General features: G+C 42.0%; 3 protein-coding genes across 3 annotated transcripts; all 3 read left to right on the top strand.

The window, feature by feature from the left end:
• Positions 1-293: 293 nt before the first annotated feature.
• On the top strand, positions 294-2,320 carry LOC133908661 (uncharacterized). Its single transcript, XM_062350783.1, has 2 exons — positions 294-563; positions 2,225-2,320. Exons 1-2 carry the CDS (start codon positions 396-398, stop codon positions 2,270-2,272), a joined length of 216 nt encoding a protein of 71 aa, XP_062206767.1. The 5' UTR covers positions 294-395; the 3' UTR covers positions 2,273-2,320.
• Positions 2,321-5,736: 3,416 nt separating this feature from the next.
• LOC133908659 (GTP-binding protein At2g22870-like) lies at positions 5,737-9,537 on the top strand. Its single transcript, XM_062350782.1, has 3 exons — positions 5,737-6,934; positions 7,714-7,876; positions 9,119-9,537. Exons 1-3 carry the CDS (start codon positions 6,843-6,845, stop codon positions 9,332-9,334), a joined length of 471 nt encoding a protein of 156 aa, XP_062206766.1. The 5' UTR covers positions 5,737-6,842; the 3' UTR covers positions 9,335-9,537.
• A 2,641-nt stretch (positions 9,538-12,178) lies between these two features.
• On the top strand, positions 12,179-13,526 carry LOC133910073 (uncharacterized). The gene has a single exon (XM_062352593.1). It carries the CDS (start codon positions 12,299-12,301, stop codon positions 13,274-13,276), a length of 978 nt encoding a protein of 325 aa, XP_062208577.1. The 5' UTR covers positions 12,179-12,298; the 3' UTR covers positions 13,277-13,526.
• The last annotated feature ends 9,489 nt before the right edge of the window (positions 13,527-23,015 follow it).

Genomic DNA, 23,015 nt, shown 5'->3' on the forward strand with positions numbered 1-23,015 from the left:
GAACGTGATACACATGTTATAGACGTAGTCAAATTCAATACCAAATCAACAAGTATGATTTATGGAATAACACCGATGTGATAGGCATAGATCCAAGGTAAATATGGAAGGCCTAACCGATGGAAACATAATCACAACAAATCAGGAACTGTCTAACAATTGTTACTAATTACTTCCATAAACCAGTTTTGGTCCTGTATTAATTATCATTTGCAAAGGTCTCAATTATTAGAACTAGACCGACCCAGCCAATGGAAGGAACGAATAAAGGGAGCACTCGAGGGTCTATCTGTAAAACAACAAAAGCAAGACGCTCCCGCCGCCGCAGCATAGGACTCTCCACCCGTCGGCATCGAGCAGAGCGATCCGGGGGGAGCAAGGAGGAGGAGGAGAAGATGGGAGGCGGGATGGAGGTGCACAAGAACCGGTGGATCGAGGAGTGGAACGCCGGCCGCGAGAACCTCGAGTTTAACTTCCGCTGGACGCGCCGCAACCTCGCCGTCGTCAGCCTCTTCGGCCTCGCCGTCCCTATCCTCGTCTACAAGGGCATCGTCCGCGAATTCGTACGCACGCTTCATGTACCCTCCTCTGAACCCTCTTCCTGTTTGCTGTTAGGATGGCTCTCTGAGATTCAGATCGGCTGGTGCCGTAACAAGACCCATTCGTTTCGGTAGAGTGGATTGATTTTCCGTTCTTTTCTCTTCCAAGTGAAATGCAAAAGTAGCAGCCAATGTTTTGCAAATCCGGTCTGAAGAGTTGATTCTATCCAGATATCGTTATCAATTTGTTGCTTAGAAGGTGAAAAATGTTGTAGCACTACACTATCTGGTTCTTAGAAACTTAACACTCTTATCTAGTGAAATAGTGAATTATTGCATTCTTAAAACATACGAAATTGTAGCTGACAAGATGTACGAGAGTTCATCAGCGCTAAACCAAACCCTGGACGTTTTTGATGAGAGAAAGCGTTTCCCATCTTTTTTATATGTATCTTAGCCTTAATTGAAGTAGATAAAACTTGCTTCCCTTAGGTCTGCAAGAGAAGCGGGAGACTACTGGTTCACTGGGGCTCAGAGAATAGGAAAATATTTTCCGTTGGTTTCAAATTTCAGCATCAGTTATGTAAATGATATTTTTAGATTGCTCAGCTAGCATAGGTGTATAAAGGCACTTTCCTTACCCACTTTAACCCTCAGATCATTTCTAGTATAACTGAATAACTGTATAAGACCATATTGTTCTAGCCTTGCTCTGCTTCGGTGATTCAGTCCCTCTTGTTTCTTGTTTTGAATGTGAAACAACTTCCGATATCAATCAGATAGGATTTGGAACCATGTTGCCAAACAGTATGTCAGTGTCATCAGTTCGGTATCTCCAAGAAAACAACCATCTGTGGCACAATCCACGGAATGGTGGAGGGCATTGTAACACTAGGAGCATCTGGCTCAAATATTACCCAAATATGTCCCAAGTCCCTTGCATCGCAACTTGTGTCTGCTCTTTTTGTTACAAAAAAAAAAAAAAATCAATGCACAGAAATTTTCAATTGTCAACATATTTCACTGATTTTTTGGGTTCTATTTCGACTAGGATAGGGTTCAGGGGATGTCACACACTCACACTTGATTTTCTTCCTGGTTTCATACCCACACATGATACACCACGACTCGAGTTTGGGGTGGGGATGGGGTATAGCTCCCTACAGGCTCAATCCCTATTGGCATCCCTTGAGATGAGGACTGGATTAATTAGTCTTATTGGCTTATACTGTAGATGGACCTTTGTCTTAGCTTACTTTTGTTCCATTGTACAACACTATGACTTGCTACACATTTAGCTTTAAAACAAAGCTGCTCCAAAATCGTGTTTTGAAGCTGAAAAAACCTACATCACAGTCTTCAATTAGAGACAACAGTGCATTCTTACGTTCCCTGTGGGTCTTGCTTTGAAATATGATCGTTACCTTTTTTTGGTTTTAACTTGCATAGCTGAAAACATCGTCGTGTTGGATTCACATTTGTACATCATTGCAACTTCTCTAAGATGTCATACCTGCAAATGGGTTCATATTCATGTTTTGGTATGCTAGAAAACAAAGGTTATCACCTAAGTATAATTTTTAGGAAATTTCGCATGTTTTACTTGATAAAATTAGTTAAATGTAACCAGTTGAAATAAAGTGAGGTTCAACTTGCTTTTCACTTTGAAATTTTCTATATTGCAGCACATGCAAGATGAGGATGCAGGAAGACCGTTGAGGAAATTGTTGTAACCTGCCATGATCCTCGTTTTGGTTCAAGAAATAAGCATTTTTGCCAGATATTGGCAGTGTCGACCTGAGAAACACGATGATACTTGGTACTCTTTGTATGCACTCATGTTGTTCTTCTGTGTTCCGTGTCCAAATTGTTTTGCCGAGTCGGACACTCGCGTATCCGTGTCGGATTCCGACACCTGTGTCGGATTCCGACACCCGTGTCGGATTCCAAGTGGTATTTGGCGTGTCCCAATTTTTTTTGCCGAATCGGATGCCTCGACACGAGTCGGACTCCGACACCCGCACCCGTGTCTATGTAACACAGGCTCCAAGTGTTTATTTGAGGCTCTTTTAACATTATTTATCATTAACTAAGGACATACATTATAATTCCAGAGGACATTATGTGTTCCGGTGAGTTCTGGTCCTTCAGTTATCTTCTGCACCCGTGATTTTGAGAGTGGATTTTCTAAGTCAATTCTCAAATGATACAAGAAGTAAACTTCATGTGAAGTTTTTAGACATATTGTACTGAAATCCCTATAGTTCGAATATGCCCTGAATAGGAACATATTCGAATATGCCATGAACAGGAACATACTCTCTCTACTCTTAAATAGATGACGTCGTAGTCAAACTTTAGAAAATTTGACCACTAATTTACATTAAAATATTAAGATTTGTCATGTGAAAATGATATTGGTAGATTTGTTATGAAGATTTTGTAAATGACTATTGTCAATAACCTTCAATAACAATTCCTTAGAAAAAAAGTATTTGTTAAAGACAAGTATTGGAGACCGTGTCTATCTTAAAAAGAAGGTAGTATAGGTTAATTGCAATGGTCTTCACCTCATGTATTTTTCTTCAAAAAGGCATTAGCTACCAAGTTAAGTGGAGAATTTCTTTTTCTAGTATCATCGAGTTAAACTTTTGCAAATTTTGAGTTAGCAGTTTGAGTTTCCTAGGTAAAAGTTTGAAAAAAGTTGAAGTTCAAAATTCTAAAATAGAACTTCCAAGTTGAATGCTTTGAGATCCAAGTTAAAAAGATTGAATTGGAAGTTCAAAGTCTCATCAGTCAGAACGTGTCTACCAATACCTAACTCTGCTCTGATTCACAAGTTGTTTAAGACATTAGTTTCATCTCCAATGCACATATTTGACAATCATTATTTCTAAATGAATATTGCAAGTAAATTATTAAAATTGCATTGGGATAAAAGTGTTTTAGATGAATATATTAATGTGAGTTTAATGTGACAAAACTAAGTACTTTTATCTATCATAATGACTAAAGTTTTCAAGTCTAGCCGCACATGTTATGTGACTGACGTCTATGAGTATGTTTTGTTTGCTGCATCCAAACCTATATATACGAGAAACTTGTATCCACTCATGCATTCTTGTATAAAAGTATACCATCCAAGGCTCCAAATATCAACTCGTTTGATTTTCGATCAGACGGCTCATCTCCCTTCCGGTCCCACCCAATCCACCCCCAAGCACTTTAGTCCACTCTGCTCCGTACCTCCCAAACCCCGTCATGCACTTTCCCCGCCTCCAAAAACCCCAACCGCCTCTCTCTCAAAAAAAAAAAACCCAAACTACTGGCGGTGGCCATGCTCCTCCTCCACCACCTCCTCCTCCCTTCCATCCATACCTCCACCTCCACCCTCCTCCGCCCTTGCCGTTTGCCGTGTGGCCTCTCCCTCTCGCTCGCACCTCTATGCCCTCCCAACTCGCGACGCCCTAGACCGTCGACCACTCTGACTCCGAGGCGCCCCACAGAGAGGTGCAGATTCAGCTCCCGCTCGACCGCCTCTTCGTACTGCCAGGGGGCAAGCGTGACCGCGGGGGATCAGGCGGCCGTGAGCACGTGGGTCCTCAACGTGTAGCGAAAATGGCCATATTAGGTCATGATTGTGATTTTGGTGATTGACGATAACATAGTCAATGGGACTAACATGTTTGTCAAGTATATGTTTTAGTAGGTCTCATGGATGCAATACATAAAGAAGGCATCATAGCCGGGACAAAATTTGGTTGAATTAAAGAAGTCCTAGGAAAAATGTACTCGGACTGTACTCACCAGATGGTCTAATGTCAAATGGGCAGAAGCAGCGGAGCATTGTTGACAAAGGGGAGAATGCAGATGGCTTCACTGGATGGTCCGGTGATCACCGGACGATGACGTCGGACTAATTCTTGCAGAGAATAATCCAAGCACAGAAGAACGAAGATTAATTCACCGGAAGGCCTGGTGCCTGTGTTGTAGAAACGTTTTCAAGAGTTGAAGATCGAAGAATACCTTATCGGATGGTCCGGTAATGGGTGCTGTATACACTAGATGCTTGCATCGGAGCAATTTACACAAAGAGGCTGCAGAGGCTCGGATGACTCAAATGTACTCACCGGATGATCCGGTGATGGAGATGAAGTATACATACACTGGAGTGTCCGGTGTTCATAGAGGCTTTGAGTGGAAGTCCAACGGCTAGTTTTTGAAGATATACTCACCGGATGATCCGATGTTAGTATTACTGTTCTCACTGGATCATCCGATGTTAATAGCTTTTCTGAGCCGTTGGGTTAATGGCTAGTTTGAGGGTTTAAGGCTATAAATACCTCTCCACTCAGTCATTTGAAGGTGCTGAAGTTCAGAGAAACACAAAGACGCTTGAGAAAACATCCAAGCCACTAAAGTGTTTAAAGTGATCATCTAAGACGATTAAGCATAAGATTAGTAAGTGTTTAGTGCTTATAGGCCTAGAATGAGTTGTAGCTAGGTGTTGCAGCTTGAAGAAGGGATCAAAGAGTGATCCTAACTTGTACCAAGTAGTACGATGGCGTCTTGGAGTCTTGGTGACTCGCCGATAACTTAAGCCGGAGTTGCTCAAGCTTGTTAACCCTCCAACTTGGTGTGGAGCGGCAACAAGACACGTGTATGGGGACACGGTGACTCTTGCTTTGGTGGCTCAAGCTCCGAAGTGATTACAACGACAAGTGACGGAAGAGAGGCTAGTGGTGAGGTCTTGACTTTGTGGCTTGACAGCTCATCCGGCTTGAGATCTTATCTTGGTGGCTTGGTGGTTCAAGAGCCGTGACTGGGTGTCGTCTGGGAGCATATCCTTGGTGGAACTCCATCATGGACTAGAGGTGGCATTTATGCCATCGATACAACGGGATAAAAATCTTTTGTGCCGAGTTTGCTTTCTCTACTGTCTTTACGCTTCCGTATTTATATTCTTGCAATCTACCTTTGTGCATTTACTTTTCTAGAGTAGTTTGTTAGGATTGGCTATAGGTTGCAAACCTTTTGAGCAGTAAAATAGGCACACTAGATAAATCTAGAGCACATTTAGATAGAAATTGATTTAGATTTATCTTGTGAAGTTTTTGGAACTAATTAGGTTAGATTTTTAAATCTCATAAGTCACCCTCATCTTAGAGCGTCACCGGTCCGTATGCACGCAACGACGCGCAGGTGGTCAACACGGATTTCGTGAAGAGTAGTGTGCGCCCCGAGGACTACCCCCGGGATGGGATCCCGGAGTTCGCGCTCGTTGAACGGTCCAATATCAGCAAGTCGTCGCTGCTCAACTCCCTCGTCCGCCGCAAGCACCTCGCACTCACCTCTAAAAAGTCCAGTGGGTTATGCTTTAGCTTTTAGGGGTTATTTGTTTGTTCGGTTCTGCCTATAGTGTTATCGGAGTTAAGGGTTTAGTGGTTAACATTGGACCTTTTGTGCCTAGCAGCTGAGGAGGTGAATTTCCAGCAGATAGTATACTGGATTTGTGAATTGTAGCTACTTTTGGAGTTTGTGAAAGTGGGGTAATCTGTGAATTGAGTGTACAGTTGCGTTTGAGCAAAGTACTTTTGGGTGGAATTGTGATAAACTCTTTGCTTCTGGAACATATGATTGGCTTCGTTGCTGGGTTTTGGTAGTTAGCTGTCAACCGGCAAAACTTCTATATTTTCAGTCCAACATTGGGCTTCTCATTAGTCATTACCATTCACAGGAGGAAATGTTATGGTTCTTTCTCCTAGTTCATTTTGGTCATGTACAGTGGTGGAACGTGACCCCATAACTAAGGGGTGGCCAAAAGCCCACTGCAACCATTTGCAACCGTTGGCCAAGCATCAAATAGACATACATGTGTGTACATCTACGGCCAACTAATAGATTCAAGGGTGGTTCGAGGCTTCTTGTGTCCTCGATAACACTCCACCGCTAGTCATGTATACTGTCATGTATTCATCTAAAAATATTTGCTTCCTCTGATTGTAATGTTTGTTTTTGGAAGGTCTAGTCAACCAGGTACTGTCTTGTCCATGCATTTAACTTTTAAGAGCTATCATCCCATGCAAACGTGAATCTGGGAATGTCTGGCCAAAGATAATAGTATTAATGTATAACGCCAGGTGAAATTCCATGAAATTGTGCTGTCTAGAATCAACATTATCCCAAGAAAATATCTTTGTGAATTTATGGCATAGCCTTCTTTTGGTTGCTGATTCACATGGCTGTATATTTACACTTTGGTGATATAGCTACTAAGAGACTTGGTTGATACCATTAATCTTGATGATTGTTTTTATCATTGCATGGAAAACCCAATGTATCAATCATTTCGAAGTGAATGACAGCTGGTATCTGGTTGACTTGCCTGGTTATGAGTAAACTACTACCCAGCTCGCTTTCAACTTTAGTAATTCCAGATTTTTTTTTTCTTAACCATGTATACAGACATATTTGAATTTCCTGATGGTCGAGTTTTACTTCTGTCAATTAGTTTGAATGTTACATGGGAACTGACGTGCTGGCATGATGCCATTTAACATTGACTTGCTTGTACAGATTTTCTTGGAATGGATAGTCCGGCAACTGAACTCTCAAATTTTGGAGCTATTTATTTGTTGAAGTCTCAGCCAGTTAAACAAGTGCCCCATTGAATATCTTTTTTCAGAACCTAGGCCGTTGCCCAGTTTATCTAGAGTTTTGTAAGATAGTGTTCCATACTGGGTAAGTTTATCAATCATATGTAGTATTTGCTTGAAAGAGATATGGTCTGACTAAAAAAAGATTACTTTAACCTAGTGTTTCATACATTGTGCAAGATGATTTAGGAGCCAGGTAGTTGCCAAATGCTTTAAATCTAGAGATCTAGTTGGTATTTGGGAGTTTAGAAGTTCGTTTCACAGTTGACTGAACAATGTGCATGTCTAATATCTCTAGTACTTTACTTAGATCAAACGCGAATAATAGTATATGATATTGATTTTTTTTTTTAAACCTGCTTTATGCAATTTTAACCAAAATATCTTTTCTTTATCATACATATTACAGTGTGTCATGAACTCTTGAATCATGACAATTATGCTTGCATTGTTTGGAGCGTATATTTAGGTGAAATGTTATCCATCTTATGGTTTTAACTAGAGCTTGTATCAAACAGATATGCTTCTGCACCACAGGAAGCTCGTACAAATTGGGATGAATTTACTAGAAATTACTTCCCTAGCAGGGAGAATTTGGTGTCACTTTTTCTCCTTATAGATGCAAGTATTCCAGCTAAGAAGATTGATCTTGACTATGCTAGTTGGCTTGGTCAAAACAAGGTAAGAATACTTGTCAAACGACTAAACCTTCATTGATGCAGAGATTATGTCATCATTCTTTCATCCATATCTGAGTTAGGAGTGCTCTTTAACATTGTTAGCAGATACTCTAGTTGATCTCAGCAACACTAAAGAAGATTCTTTTCGTTCACAAAAGAATGATTGTCTTGGGATATGTGTAACCAAACTTTCTAACCTTTGGCCGTCAATATTTTTTTAAATAATTAGATTGGGCACATGAAAATATGTGTAGTTTTTCCTCTAAAAGTACTTTCATTATGTTATAGTTTTATTAGCTTTATAAATATATTACTATAGAATTAGTGACCAAAGCTGTTGTTTGGGACCGTATCGATGTCCAAAGTGACATTCTTTTGTAAATGGAGGGATTATACAGTAAACCTATTTCAGATTAACTAAAGCACGCTACACTCAGAACTCAAGTGTTGTTTGACTTTGACATACTCGATGGAAGCCCATTTAGCCCAAGTAGTTAATAGTGTGAACATTTTTCATGAATGATCTTGTACCAAATTTGAAGTATGGCTAATCTTAAATGAATCAGATCTGTTCCAGGAAACATACTCGAGAGGCGAGAAGTCTGTAAAAGTATTAGCTTCATGCCTTTTTGTTTTTCCTGTCCCGAAGCTAGTTCTGGTACCATTCTTTGCAGTAACACTGCAGTGCCCACGCTCAACCACCCACCCTTAAGCTCTCAACTCTGAACTTTGGATCGCTTGTCCTACCCCCAGTCAATAGCAACTAACAGTGCCCCTTTAAGCTATTGTCCTTTCTGCCTGCCTTCCCTCCACGACCATTATTTTGCCTTTTCCACTTTCGATCATTCTCTTATCTGTTTTGCTGCAATTTTATGCAAAATGCTCCTCTTTGGACAAGGACCTATGTTGGCATGGGTCTGGTCACGAGGACATCCATTAATATAGACCTATTGCCTCTTGGGACATGCATTAACGGAGTGGCCTTGTGTACACGTAATAACGGGCAAGATCCAAGATTGCAGTATCTCTTGCGTATTTATTTCTCTTGAGGCATTGATGTCCAAACCTGATTGAAGATGTCTAGTTTGTTTACGGATGTGTTCTGTAACTTGCAATGTGCATGCCATTACTGCTGCACCAAACATGCATTACTGTTACTTCCTTCATATGAGGAAATTGATATATAGTTTATTGAGCAATAAATTTCTTTAATGTTCAATGTTCTTATGCCTTATTTCCTCAGGTCCCCATGACACTAGTGTTCACGAAATGTGACAAGCGCAAGAAGAAAAACAGTGGCAGGAGACCGGAAGAAAATGCAGAAACCTTCCAAGGCTTGATCCGTGAATATTTTGAGGCGGTGCCTCCTTGGATCATGACGAGCAGCGTGACCAACCAAGGCCGTGACGAGATACTTCTGCACATGTCTCAGCTTAGAAATTATTGGCTTAAGCATTGAGATGGAAATACCAATAGTACTGAAGCAACAGCAATGGCATGCAAGCCCTGTTGTCCATTGATGCATCCATCGGCACCTTTGCAATCAGGTCTTCACCAACTAACTTGCCTTTTGAGCTGTTGATTGTCCACTATTGCCTCTGTACATGATTACTCAATCAACACTCTAGCAATATAAACAAGGTGCTAAAAAAAATCAGCTGATCCTGTTTTTTCTATTTGTGTACACGTACAGCCTCGACGTTCCTCCTTGTTCTCTTCTGATTATAGGCATTGGGTATGCTGTGGATTAAAAACTCAGGCGTCAGCTAATCATCAGTGGGAATCTCACTCCTTTGTTTGTGTTGTGCTGCTCCCTTGGACCCTGCATCATACAAATGGCAGGGATACAGGAACCTGACCTGTTAAGAAATGGCTTTGTAATGTGCAGAATGACAGAACCAGACGCAATTAGAAATGGATCCTCTGGCTTCAGTGTTTTTGCAAACAGTAAATTTGCTACAATACCTTGTCCGTAGTTGAACTGATAAAGTGGCCGGCTGCAAAATACTGTTTACCCTTTCGCAAAGTACTATTTACCCTTTCGCTGGAGTCAGAGGATCTGAATCGGACGCAATTGAGGGAAGAGCCGGTACAGGTCTGCCTGTAGACAGAATACTGATCAGAAATTACAGGCTAGCTTCGCTATAACTTGGCTACTAATATTGAGGATCTCGTAGGCTTCAGTGGTCAATCTGCCGTCAGTTTTACTAGTGGCACTGGCACCTGTTTGTCTTCATCATCTTAAAAAAAACTCTGCTTGTCTTTATCAGCGCCAAGTCTTTAAAAGCCGTGCGCCGTCTACGCGATAGATGCTTGTACTATAATCCAAGAGAACAGCTCAGCTGTGCTCCCACAGCTGGAGCACGCATTATGTGTTAAACAATGCAATCAGCGCGTAGTTACGCCATGAAGAAACAGCGTGCTAACAAAGTGTAGTTTATGCACAGTTGTTCGGATTTGTTCAACGCTCCAGCTACGTGATGTTATGGTGATCGATACGCTAAAGCCACGTACAGTTGCCGAGTGAGTTCACCGCAGTCAACGACTGGTACTCGGCCGGCTCCTCGATGCAGTCATGCACAGTAACTGGGGGCAGTTGCAGTGCAGCTGGTTCACAAATACAGGAATATTGGTCGAAATGCGATCAACTCGTGTCGTATTGAATTCTTAAATCGAACGAATTTTAAAATTTAAATAATTTTTTTTTTCAAAAAACACTAATGACAATTCTAAGAACTTTTATGAAAAAAATTTAAAATAACATTTTCATCAAATTTTGTTTGCGGGAGGTTTGAAAATTTTAAAAATAACAAAAAAGAAGAGAGGCTGAAATGGGCTGGATGCACAGTGCATAGGTCCCATTTTGGCCCAGTTAGAGTGGATAAGGCAGAGTTGCATTTGAGGCAGTATGCTAGTATAAAGTTAACTTGTGTGCTATGTGATTGTGTTGTATGGTAATGTATGTATAATTCAACATATTTGGTAATCTATAGTGTCAGTAATCTAATTTGTGGACATATTTGATGAGATAATGGTAGATAAGGTCATATTTCTATTAATATCTATTTCTTTGCTCATAAATGTCTAATATAGCAAAGGTCATGCCAATTTTTTTTTCTAATTTTTTCACATTTCTCCCATAAATTTCTTTATTTTTTAAAAATTCCTCGCATTCTTGTTTTACCAAGCGGTTTTCCACCAAATTCGGTTGCATTTCGATTCTTCATCACATTTCGAATAATTCGATTGAATATCAAATAAATTGGTCGAATTATCGATGAAACCGATCACATTTTGGCAGTTTGATTTGAGCGGATTTTGCCTCGGTAAATCGAGTTTGATTACATGAATTCGTTCAATTTTTAAGTCACATTTTCTCGATATTCGCCAGTGCAACCACCCTTGCATTTCTACCTGATTTCGTATTTGTGAACCTTGGCGCATCCTTGCAGAAGAGCAGTTGCTCGCACGGAAAGCATGTAGATCACCATCTGATCTACTCCCCTGTCTTTCTTTCACCCGAACTCTGCCCCGAATTTGTGTTGCAAGTTGCAAACCAATGCCTGCCATGCACTGTATTCATAACCAGTTTGCGATTCCAGACACCCAGAGTTCCACGTGCACGCAACGCAGCGCTCAGTCTCCCCATGCGACGCAGCACAAGTAACGCAACGTGTCATTAGCATGGCACGAATCAATCTTGTACTCTTGTTCATAAATCGTAAGCTAAATCCAGGAAGCTGGGTGAACGCATCCAGGATACAGCGAATACAACATCGCGCGCAGGTGCGCCGGCGAGGCGAGGTAGCCGTAACCGCCCGTCGAAGGCCATCTCCCCCACTACGTTACGTGACGACGCCTGTCCCCATCGCCCACCGGCCATCGCGTAGATGAGAGAGAGAGAGCGCGAGACAGCACGACCGCCCACGACCCGGGAATCGTATCCTCTGCCGTTGCTTCTGCAAAGCCAGAGGATGTACAGTATCATAACATTAAATTTTTTAACCGTTAGATCTAAAATGGACGTACCAAATTAACTGCTACAGCGACTATGTAAACAGTAGAAATGATACAGTATTTAGCTACAGTAAACTACAGTAGAATAATATTAAGATACTGTTCATCCAGACTTATTTTACTGTGCATTTCGGTGACTTTGTGAAGCAATGTTAGAGTATGCGCGTCCCACGACCCGAGCCCACCCGCTCATGGCCCTGGGCGGCTGGACCTGGCAGTTTTTTCGTTTCTAGCTCGCGGCGCGGGCGGTTAAAGCCGCTCGCGAGGCCGCATTAGCCCGGCACGAATGCGATAGACCAACAGGCACCCCCGCGCGCGCGCGAGCCCGCCTGCCCTCCACACAAGCACGAACGCGAACCGCCGAGACAAGCAAGAGCGCACACGCAGGAGCAGCCGAGCAGAACACATGCACCTTCGTGAGGCCATGGAAGGCGCCGGCACCGGAACCGGGCGCAAGAAGCTGAAGCACCGGCTCGCGGCGATCCTCTCGGCCTTCTCCCGGCGCGCGGGAGGCAGCAGGAAGCGCCGCGACGAGGAGGAGAAGCCGCCGCCGCTGGCATTACCCTCCTACACCCGCCTCGGCGGCAAGAAGGCTGGGGGAATGCTCGACCGCCGGCTCTCCGTCTCCGCGCCGCGCCCAGCGCCGCTGGTCCATATCACCATCGACTGCGCGGGCCGCCGCTCCGTCGACGCGGCCGACCCATCCATCCTCCCGCTCGCGCCGCTCGACGCGGACGCCGCCAGCAGGAAGGCGGAGAGGCGGCTCACGGAGAACGGGATACCGTTCGAGACCGGCGAGTGGGAGGGCCGCAAGTGCCCGCCGTCCTCGCCGTTCGTGGCGCACCTTCCGCCGCTGCCGCCGGTGGCGAGGTGGAAGGAGCGGGCCAACAACTCATCGCGCAGGCTCTCGACGCACTCGTCGCGCAGGCTCGTGAGCAGCTCGTCCTCGGACGACGAGTACGATGAGGACTCGAGGAACCTCTTCTCCTCGAGGAGCTTCTCCTCCGACTCGTCGGACTTCTACAACTGTCCGCGCAAGAATACCACCAGGGCGCGCGCATCTGTCTCCGGCCCTTGCCGCGCGCCGCCTGCTTCCGCGCGTCGCGGCGCGTCGCAGAGCTGCCGGTACAGCTTCGAGCTGCCGCGGGGCTCGACGGCGTCCGCCGCGACGGACGGCGGGTTCGCGGTAGTGAAGCGCTCGGCTGACCCGTACGAGGACTTCCGCAGGTCAATGCAGGAGATGATAGCCGAGTGGCCGGCGGGCGGCGAGGGGGAGCACAGCGCGGAGCGGCTGCTTGAGACGTACCTCGTGCTCAACTCGCCGCGGCACTACCCGGCGATCCTCGCGGCGTTCACCGACGTGCGGGAGACGTTGTTCCCCTGAGCTCGTCTCCATCGGCCGGCGCTGGTGTGATGTTGATATCATTAACCTTTTCAAACGAAAGTAATGGCACGAGAATCGAGCATGTGCGTTGTTGTGTTCGTACTTCCTACGTGTATTGGCTGTGTCTTTCGGTGCTGAATCTTGCCTTGCTAACCTCTGTTTAATCCGACTCTGTTGTTCTGTAGTCTCGGTGTCTGATGGCAACTTTTTTTTTATAGTTTGTTAATGTTAATTTCTACTAGCTTGGGCATGTACATACTTTCACTTTGGTACCTAATGAATTAAGCGGCACAAAAAAGATCTTCTGAGCTTGGAGCGTTCTGGGAATGCTCTTCACAGTTTGAGAGGCATGGATTTGTTACATGTTCCATGATGATACTACATGTAGTTTGGGATTAGCAATGCTCTGTTCATCTACGCTTAGTTCGGCTCTGACTAAAAGAACTATTTTCTGACAAACACGGTGCACAATCCTTCCAGCATTTTGACTCGGTCTTTATTTCATCGCCGCTTTCGCCAACTGTTTGATAAACAAAACTCTCCATGACAAAATGATTGAAAATAGTTCACAATCCTAACTGCATGAGGCCTAGTTTGCAATGAAATACACTGTTTCGTTGACAACTTAGAACATACTGTGTGCCTCGTTCTGACTCTGCTTCAACGCTATAATAGAATAACGTGGAGGAGTAGCCGGCAAACAAAGAAGTGTCAAACTGGCAATCTCATCTCGAACCCAGGCGTGTGCCGCAGCCATTACCGGATTTATAATAGATTGTGAAAGTCTTCCCGTTAAGCATGCTCTGGGGACATTTGTTTCGGCAAAGACTCGAGTGTTAGGAGCAGCCATGTGCGCGTTGGTTGTCACGGTTGGTGACCACCATTCCCGGCTGTCTGTGAGTGTGGTAGATACCAATTAGCAATGGTTGGCGAATCGCATCGCACCAACCAAACAAACCGTCCGCGGCGTCAGGGGCAAGACCGCTTCGACTCGATTGCGATTAGCACGTCGCCGTCGGCTGCAGACCGGCGCGCCGATTGATTCAGTCGGGCAGCCGCGCGCGGACGTACGCCGTCACAGCCTCGCAGAGTCACAGCCTCACAGGCAGCCGAGAGGAGCGCGAACTGCAGATGGGATGTGTTCCATACTTCCATGCGCTTGTCCGCGCGCGCCTGGTGCCATGCCACTTGATCGACCGATCGATCCACCACTGCGCTCGCGCTTTTCGCGCAACGCGACGGTACCGGCTGAGAGCGAGGAGTTTTTTTTTAACCTTTTCTAACTTAAAAAATTAAATAAATAGATTTTAGATAAAAAAAATTACAAAAATAGACGTCTACCGTCCTCTCAGAGAGTTGCACCACTTTTACAGAGCGGTAAGGATGCCACGGTGACAACACAGGATCTTACCGCTCTCTCAGTGAACAGTACTCGGCCGCTAAAATTTCTCCTACTATCTACTTTGTTCAAAACAATGGTCTCCTGTTGCTTCAAAAATCTTTAAATTTTTTGTTCATATTTCATGATCTATGTTCAACCTATTTTAATTGGATTCACTAAAAAAACATGTGTAGAATATAAACTAAAATTCTCTAAAAAAGGTACTTTTATAACTTCTAGAAATTGTTAGTGCATCAAATAAATTCCCAAAAATCTAGAAAAATTCACTAATATTTTTCTTATATGATGGAGTATTTTTTGAAATTATTTTCAACCCTATGTTATATGGTGAAAAAATGAGTTCCTTTGTAATACTCCATTTATATGTATTTTTATAATTTCATGTGATATTCTTCTTTTAACTCTATTTGAATTCAAACATATACAAACCTAGGGTTGAAAATAATTTTTAAAATTAGTCCATCATATAAGAAAAATATTAGTGTATTTTTCCAAATTTTTGAGTAATAGAAGATCGCTGTTTTAAATAGAGGAGAGAAAAAGAGAAATTTTAGCGGCGGAGTACTGTTCACTTTAAGAAATAGTAGGCTAAACGCTCTCTCGGGTGGCTGTAAGGGTTCTGAGAGTACGGTAAGATCTGCTCTTGTTATCGTAACATTCTTACTGTCCTCTGAAAGAGCTGCAGCATTTTTAAGGATGATAGGCGCCTATTTTTAATATTTTTTATCTAAAATCTATTTATTTAATTTTTAAGTTAAAAAATGTAAAAAAAAAAAACTCGAGAGCTAGAGGCCCCGTCGCGTCCGGGCGGCCCAGAATGTTGTTGCCATCCTCGTCGCGTCATGTCGCTGCCCAATGCCCAGCCCGCGTGCTAATCAGCGCCCTGCTCCTCGCGCCGGCGCGACGCGGCCGTGCTCCCCGATGGACACGCGCGTAGGCCGCTAGGTCTCGTCCCATGCACGCGATGTACAGTCGCGGATACACGACTACACGAGTGGTGCCCAGTTAAGCTTCTGTGGCGTGCACAGTTCTTGGCGACTCCTCGGCCCCGACCACAACGTATGACGGCGTGAGCTACCTGAGATCGTGAGATCAGGGCAACGTGACGCCTTTCTGTTGTGTTGTGGCGTTCGTGGGGGAAAAGGCCGGAGGGCCTGCCGGCCTGCCTGACGTTTCGAATCATGGCCCCCCCCCCCCCGGGTATCACGACGTTGTCGCGTCTTGTCGACGCTCAGTTCGACCGTGAAAAAGCCTCCAAAGGTGCACGACCCACATGCCCCGAAACAACTCGCCGCGCCTGCATGCTAGCTCGCTGCGAGCAGAAGCAGCTAGTACTGCGCAGGTGCAGTACCCATGCGGCCATGCAGTCGTCTCTGGTTCCACGACAAGCGCAACGACGAGTTGAGATACGCTTACAAAAAAAACTACAAGCAGAGATACTCTACGCTGCGGCTAAGATAGTACGAGATTCACGATAAACCGTGCCGAAGTGAGCGTGGACTAGCTATGACGCAGGGGATTCCGACTCAATCCCCACCCCGGATTATAGTACTAGTAGTAGCAGTATTCGTGCCTACAGCAATGTGAATTATGAAGAGCTAAACACGGGCGTAAACTCTGTTTGCCTTGAAATCTGTGAGCGTTCTACCCTCCTAAAACAAGTTTTATAAGGTCCGATACTAAAAAAATATCTACTCTGTAAGAACACATGTTTGGCTCTCTTCTTTTCAACGCGAGGAACCCGGGCACGAAGCTCGCTCCAGTTCGGCATCCAACACATGGCGACGCATCGCACGGGCCCTCACCTCGCCCGATGTACTCGAAAGAGAAAAACACCGTACCTTCCTCTCTTTAAAAAAAGCAAGAGAAAAACACGGCACCTAAGCTTGAGAGAAAGTATACGGATTAGGTAACGAGGAGACTATAGATAGATAGGCCCCCCCCCTACTAACTAGTATTGCCGTGGCTAAGCTCAGCTAGCTACGCGTGTTAAATTAACTTGTCTGTACGATTGTGTAGTTTTGTTTGTCTTTTCTTCGTTGGGTGAGCATGAGCATGAGCATGAGTTGTACGCACGTACGTCGTGACATGCACTCGTCGGAACCGCCGCCTTCTGTCCTTATCCCCTGCGACTGCAGATATTTATTTTTTTACAAGTGCTCTGCTTTTGGTAATTAAGCAGCACCGACGCAAAGCTCACCCTGATTAGACTCTGGGTCAGGGTTAACCAATGGGTTGGAAACTGGTTGGAAACCGCGAAAATCAGTCAATTCGGTCTGCACCGAATTATAAATTTGACTGGTTTTCGAATTATTTAAAAATAAAAATCATAAAAATACTAGAGACAATTCTAAAATTCGATGTGAAAATTCAAAAGTAATATACTTTACACCATATTTCATGAAGAGGAAGTTTGAGAGAAAAAATCGTGTTTTAAAAAGTATGCAACTCATTTATTAATTCACGTGTGAGGAACGGTGACGAACTAAGATAATGATGAATTAGTACACTTGGAAACCTAAACTAAATTAGTTTCAAAAACTTTACAAGATAAATTTATCTTAATTTCTATGTAAATATGCTCTAAGTTTATCTAGTGTGTCTAATCTACCGCTTAAGAGGATTGTAACATACTCTAGTAAGGTAAATTTCAAGTATATAAATACGAAAACGTAAATAAGATAGAGAGACAAACTCATCACAAATAATTTTATCCCATGAAATCGATGGTATGAATGTCAACCCTAATTCACGTTGGAGCTCCATAAAGGATATATTCCCGATCACTAAGTCTATTCTGATCACGACTCTTGAGCTACCTAGTCACTAAGACAACGTCTCAAGCACGATGAGTCACTAAGACCGTGTTTGTTTGAGCTTCTGCTTTTGAGCTTTTCTGAAAAGCTGTGCTTTTGGCTTGTCTGGAAAGCTGCTTTTGGAAATAGGGTGTTGGCTTCTACAATAAATTTTTGACTTCTCAGCACATAGCTTCTCAGAAAAGCACATCTCAGCGAGCTTCTCAGCTTTAGTTCATTTTCCTTAGAAGCAGGCTTCTGGCTTCTCCAGAAGCCACTTCTCCAAAACCTCGTTTGTTCTGGCTTCTGCCAGTAGCAGAAGCAGAACCAGAAGCAGCAAACAAACACGGCCTAAGCCACCAAGATAAGCTCTCGTCATTAGCCTCTCTTCCAGTCACTTGCCGTCGTGATCACTTCGGAGCTTGAGTCACCAAGGCAAGGGTCTTCACGTCCCCATACACGTGCTTTACCATCGCTCCATATCAAGTCAAGGGGTCAATAAGCTTGAGCGACCAAGATCCAAGATACCGGCAAGTCACCAAGACCCCAAGGTACCGACGTACCACCCAGTATAAGCTATGATCACTCCTTGATCCCTTCTTCAAGCTGCAGCACCTAACTACAACTCACTCTAGGTCTATAAGCACTAAACACTCTAATGTTGTGCTTAATCTCCTTGGATGGTCACTTTAAACACTTTGGTAGCTTGAATGTCTTCTTAAGTGTATATGAGCTTTCTCTAGACTTCAGCAACAAACCACACATTTAAATGACTAAGTGGAGGGGTATTTATAGCCTAAAACTCGCCAACTAGCTATTTGCTAAAAGTGCATCTAGCCCTTAAGTGTGGTTTTGGTAATTAATTATAATACCCATGGACTAACAATATTGTTGAGAATTATTAGTAGGTTGTTACATAGGTGATACATGGATGAGAGATATGCATCAAGATGAATGAGCTCTAAGTGATGCTCGGGTAAGTTAATGACAATACTTATGGACTAACAATGTTGTTGAGAAGGATTATTCCATAGAAGATGCATAAGAAATGAATCATGGATTCATTGAGGAATGTTATGAGATCAAAACAAATGCATCGATGTCATTGAGTTTTTAGTGATTCTCATGAGAAGAAGGAGAGGCGTGAAGGAAAAGTCACTTGTAGAGATTAAGTGACTAATGGTATGAGATTGTCAATTATATTTTATGGATTAACCCATGCACTTTATGCTTGAGAGTGAGTTGGGGTTAAGTTTTATAAGAAGGTATGGGTTGAACTGAGATATTCAATATGCTAAATTGGAAGAGCAAGATCGAGACAAGCTTAGTGGAAAATTTGTGTGCTTGATGCTTGCGGTTCATAGCTTTGTGTGAACCGGAGGAAGATGGGGGTGAAAAGAGAGGTCTTCCATGCTTGGTGCATGAGAAGCAATCAAGTGAACTTCATCAAGCTTCCGGAAGATCAAGAGAAGATCAAGAAGAGAAGCAAGAATGAACATCGTCATCAAGTTTTAGTGAAGAGTAGATGGCAAGCCTTGAAGAGCTATGAGAAGAGTCCGGAAGAAAATGAGTTTATGGAAGCTTGCTATCTCAATACTTGAATCATTATATATATATATATTTGCTTGAGATAAGTTTTTGAGCAAATATGTAATTTGTTTGCTCTATGCTTATTATCTTTGCTTAGTTCATTTATTGAACTTTGTGAAGTGATCATTTATTGATCTTTTATCTTAGATGTAATTTAGACATCATTTATAATATTTATCTCTAGATTGGCATCTTTATGGTTTATTTGCTATTTTGTCCAAATTGTATCTTTATTGAATCTTAAAAGTGATAAACATGCTTGTTAAATTTAATTGTTAATATTTATAGCATATTTGTTTTCTTTAATCCAACATATATAGTAAACCTCTCTCAAGAGCTCTAAATGGCTAAAAGTTGCATATAATTTTCATTTGACTTCAATTGATAGATGCTTTCAATCTATCAATTGGTACAAATTTTAATTGGTATCAATTTCTTGTTAATATGCATCATTTATGGGCGAGTTTACTCTTTGTGTTGATATTTTTGCTAATCTCTTCGAACCTAATGAGTTTGGGGACTAAATTGTACTTGAATGAGTTTTAGGTACAATGGAGATGATTGGATGCTTGGGCTAATAATAATGAAGGTTCTTCCAAATAGAAGATCATTTCAATTGGATTTTCATGAATAAGGTATCTATCTCAATTGGTATTTATAAAGAAGACCATCTTCTTCAACTTCAATTGGAATCAAAAGGAAGGATCCTATCAAAGTAGTGCCCAGTAAGAATGAACAAATTACCGAGATGAATAAGTCACCGAGATCAAGTAACTTGTTCTTAATTCATACATTTAAATGTCATCGATTCAATCTTGTGTGGATTGTATCATATCATGAAAATGACTTGCGAAAATTTATTTTTCATACAAGTGCTTAAAAACCTCTATATTACAAATATGAGCAATTTAAAGTAGCATATTTTTGTGGGAACTCTATAATCATGTTTATGATTCATCCAATCCCAAATATGCAAAAGAATACATTTCAAAATATATGTAATATTGATTAAAAAAATGGCAAACTCCTTTGCTTGAGTTTTTTTAGTCTATTTTAAATGGCTTTATTGAATATGTAAGTTTATAAGATGCTGACACTTTGTGATAAACAAGTTATTCGTTATAATGTCAACTATTTTGCTATGTTCAACTTAGAGCCTGATCCAAAACACAAGTGCATGCTCTTGAAGGTATCCAATTGATATGTTTTGAATATTTATTTCGGACTCATGCTTAACTTGTCTTTAATTGAAGTTGTTTCAATTGATATCTATTTCAATTGGCATCTCTTTCATTTGAAAATCCAAGGCATACTCAATTGCAAGGCATATCCAATATATCATCTTGTTGATGGGGATTTTCAATTGGTATCTCTTGTAGATATTCAATTGATATATTTTAGAATTTTAAATTGGTATCTTTTGCAATTCTATTTGATATCTTCTTAAATTGGTATCTCTTTGAAATCTGTTTTGGAATCTCTTTAAACCCCTTTGATCCATTGTATAGCATGATCTTTTCATATAGTTCATAATTGGATAAGTGTATTTGTTTTCACTCAAATTATGAGAAATACACATATCATGAGGAGTTTACACTATACATGGTCATGCATTAGCCTTCGATGATTCCTTTTGTGGGATAGAGCTAATGTGCTTTAGAGAAAATTTTCTCTTTTTTTGGCGAAGTCCTCCAAATTTCTTGCCAAGTTGACGTCAATTGGGGGAGAATTTATTTCGATGATTCCATTTTGGTATTGATGTCAATTGGGGGAGAATTTAGACTAGATGTTATATTTTGTTAGAGGGTTTTGCTTATGGAGGAGAATTTGCTTATGGATGAGAATTTGTAATAGATATAGATGTTATGTTTGTAAAGAGGATGTCAAATGGGGGAGTGTTTAAAAGCAAAACCATCCAACTCTTTTTTTTGAAGTTGTTTTGATTTGCATTACATATTCATTTTTGATATATACATTGTCATACTTGCTTCATATGTATAAAGAAAATTCTATCCAAAATTTGAGATTGACAATATATGCAATGATATTCAAGATTCATTCAGGTACGCATAGATTGTGGGGGAGTTTACTATATACATATGTTAGTTTTTTCCAGATCTAGGTTAGTCTGTGTTGTTCAAATATGTTGTTTTGAACTGATCGGAAGTTCTGGTCAGTACAGAGTCTACCCAATGGCTAATTTTTCAGAGTTAGGTATTTATACCCCTTGGCCTCATTTCGTGGGGCAGGTTGCTTGGAGGGCTTTGTACTATTCTTGTGAGGTGTTTTGAACTTGGTGTTCCACCTTGAGTGCGTCCCTTAAGGTGGCTTAGTGAATAGAGAGAGGTGTGTAAGGGGTGTGGTGCTTTGGTAGCCAACAGTTGTTGCATAGGTTGCTTGTATTGATCACTCGGTGTTTATCGTGCGCGAGTTTGGAAGTTTGTTACTCTTGGAGACCACCGTCTCCTAGACTGCTCGGTGGTGGATTAATGGGGATCTCCTCAAGTGAAAATTGTGAAGAGGCCCGAAAGTGGTTGTGGAACTCACCATCTCCGGAGTGGAGAAAGAGTTGGCCATAGTGGAGACGAGGAGTGCATGCGTGCAATCTCGTGAGGAAAATGGTTAAAAAGACCCGGCTCAAGTGTTACCGAGCTTCATTAATAGAGACGTAGGATATCGGTGGATATCCGAACTTCCGTAACAAATTATTTGTCTCTATCTTTACTTACTATTGTGCATTACTTTGATATCCATATTTGTATGCTTATTGGTATGTAAATAGAGTTAATTTCGTGATTCTGAAATCTGTTATTTTGAATTGATCGGAACTTCCAATTTTGGGAATCGGAACATCCGATGAACAGTAAAACCAGAACTTCCATTGAACAGTACCCAAACTTCTGATGAACAGTAATTTTAAAATATTATATTAGAGCTATCTTGCTAGATTTGAATAATCTTTTCACACCCTAGGATTATAACATTCATGCTTATTTATTATGATTGTGCACTAGTTGAGCCTAACATATTTAGGTTTTCACTTATGAAAAATCTATTATTTTATTTCCGCTGCAAGTTTAGGCCAAATAGAAAAAGGGGTCGAAGTTTTGTTAAATCGCCTATTCACCCCCTCTCTAGGCGACATCATTGTCCTTTCATTTGTCCAAAGACTCAGAAAAGCTGTTAACACCGAATGATACGGTGAGAACAGTAGTACTAACACCGGATCATCCGATGAGTACAAACTCAGAAAATAGCCGTTGGAACTCCACTTAATGCCTCTGTGAACACAGGACACTCCGGTGTGCCTTTAAATTCATCACCAGACCTTTCGGTGAGTTATCTTGAGCCATCCAAGATTTTGTAGCCTCTTTGTGTAAAATACTTTGGTGCATTCATCCGGTGTTCATTCCATTTACACCGGATCATCCGTTGAGTTAAACCTTATCTTGTTTTCCCTGGATATGCTCTGGTGCAACTATCTCTATGATCACTGAACTATCCAGTGAGTTGATCTTTATTCTTCAGCACTTGCAGTCGTCTCTGCAAGAAATACTCCGGTGCTATACTCCGTTATGCACAAACCAAGCATCAGACCGCCTGGTGGGTTGAGCTTTAGTCTTCTACAATTGTATTCTTCTTTACAAAAAATTCTTTGGTGTTACCCAGTGCAAATCATCAGACTACCCGGTGAGGTCCTCAGCCTTCTCCCCCTTTATCAAAAATACTACGATGAGTTTAACCCTGAACACCGGACCATCCAGTAAAGCTATCAGCCTCTGGATATAATGCTATAGTGAGTGTAAACTCCTCTACACTGTATCTTTCGGTTCGACAAATCTTCATGGGAATTATATAATTCAATCAAATTTTATTCTGGTTGCGGTGACTTTTTGATGTATTGCATTTATGAGACCTACTAACATATATGCTTTACAAATATGTTAGTCTT

This window comes from Phragmites australis, chromosome 2 (genome assembly GCF_958298935.1).
Source record: "Phragmites australis chromosome 2, lpPhrAust1.1, whole genome shotgun sequence".
Taxonomy (NCBI): domain Eukaryota; kingdom Viridiplantae; phylum Streptophyta; class Magnoliopsida; order Poales; family Poaceae; genus Phragmites; species Phragmites australis.

Excerpts from the sequence above, each read along its gene's own strand:
- LOC133908661 (XM_062350783.1), top strand. The coding sequence starts at position 396 with ATGGGAGGCGGGATGGAGGTGCACAAGAACCGGTGGATCGAGGAGTGG. Across the intron at positions 564-2,224 it reads AGGGCATCGTCCGCGAATTC|CACATGCAAGATGAGGATGC; the intron begins GTACGCACGCTT and ends TCTATATTGCAG.
- LOC133908659 (XM_062350782.1), top strand. The coding sequence starts at position 6,843 with ATGATTGTTTTTATCATTGCATGGAAAACCCAATGTATCAATCATTTC. Across the intron at positions 6,935-7,713 it reads GTTGACTTGCCTGGTTATGA|ATATGCTTCTGCACCACAGG; the intron begins GTAAACTACTAC and ends TGTATCAAACAG. Across the intron at positions 7,877-9,118 it reads GTTGGCTTGGTCAAAACAAG|GTCCCCATGACACTAGTGTT; the intron begins GTAAGAATACTT and ends TTATTTCCTCAG.
- LOC133910073 (XM_062352593.1), top strand. The coding sequence starts at position 12,299 with ATGCACCTTCGTGAGGCCATGGAAGGCGCCGGCACCGGAACCGGGCGC.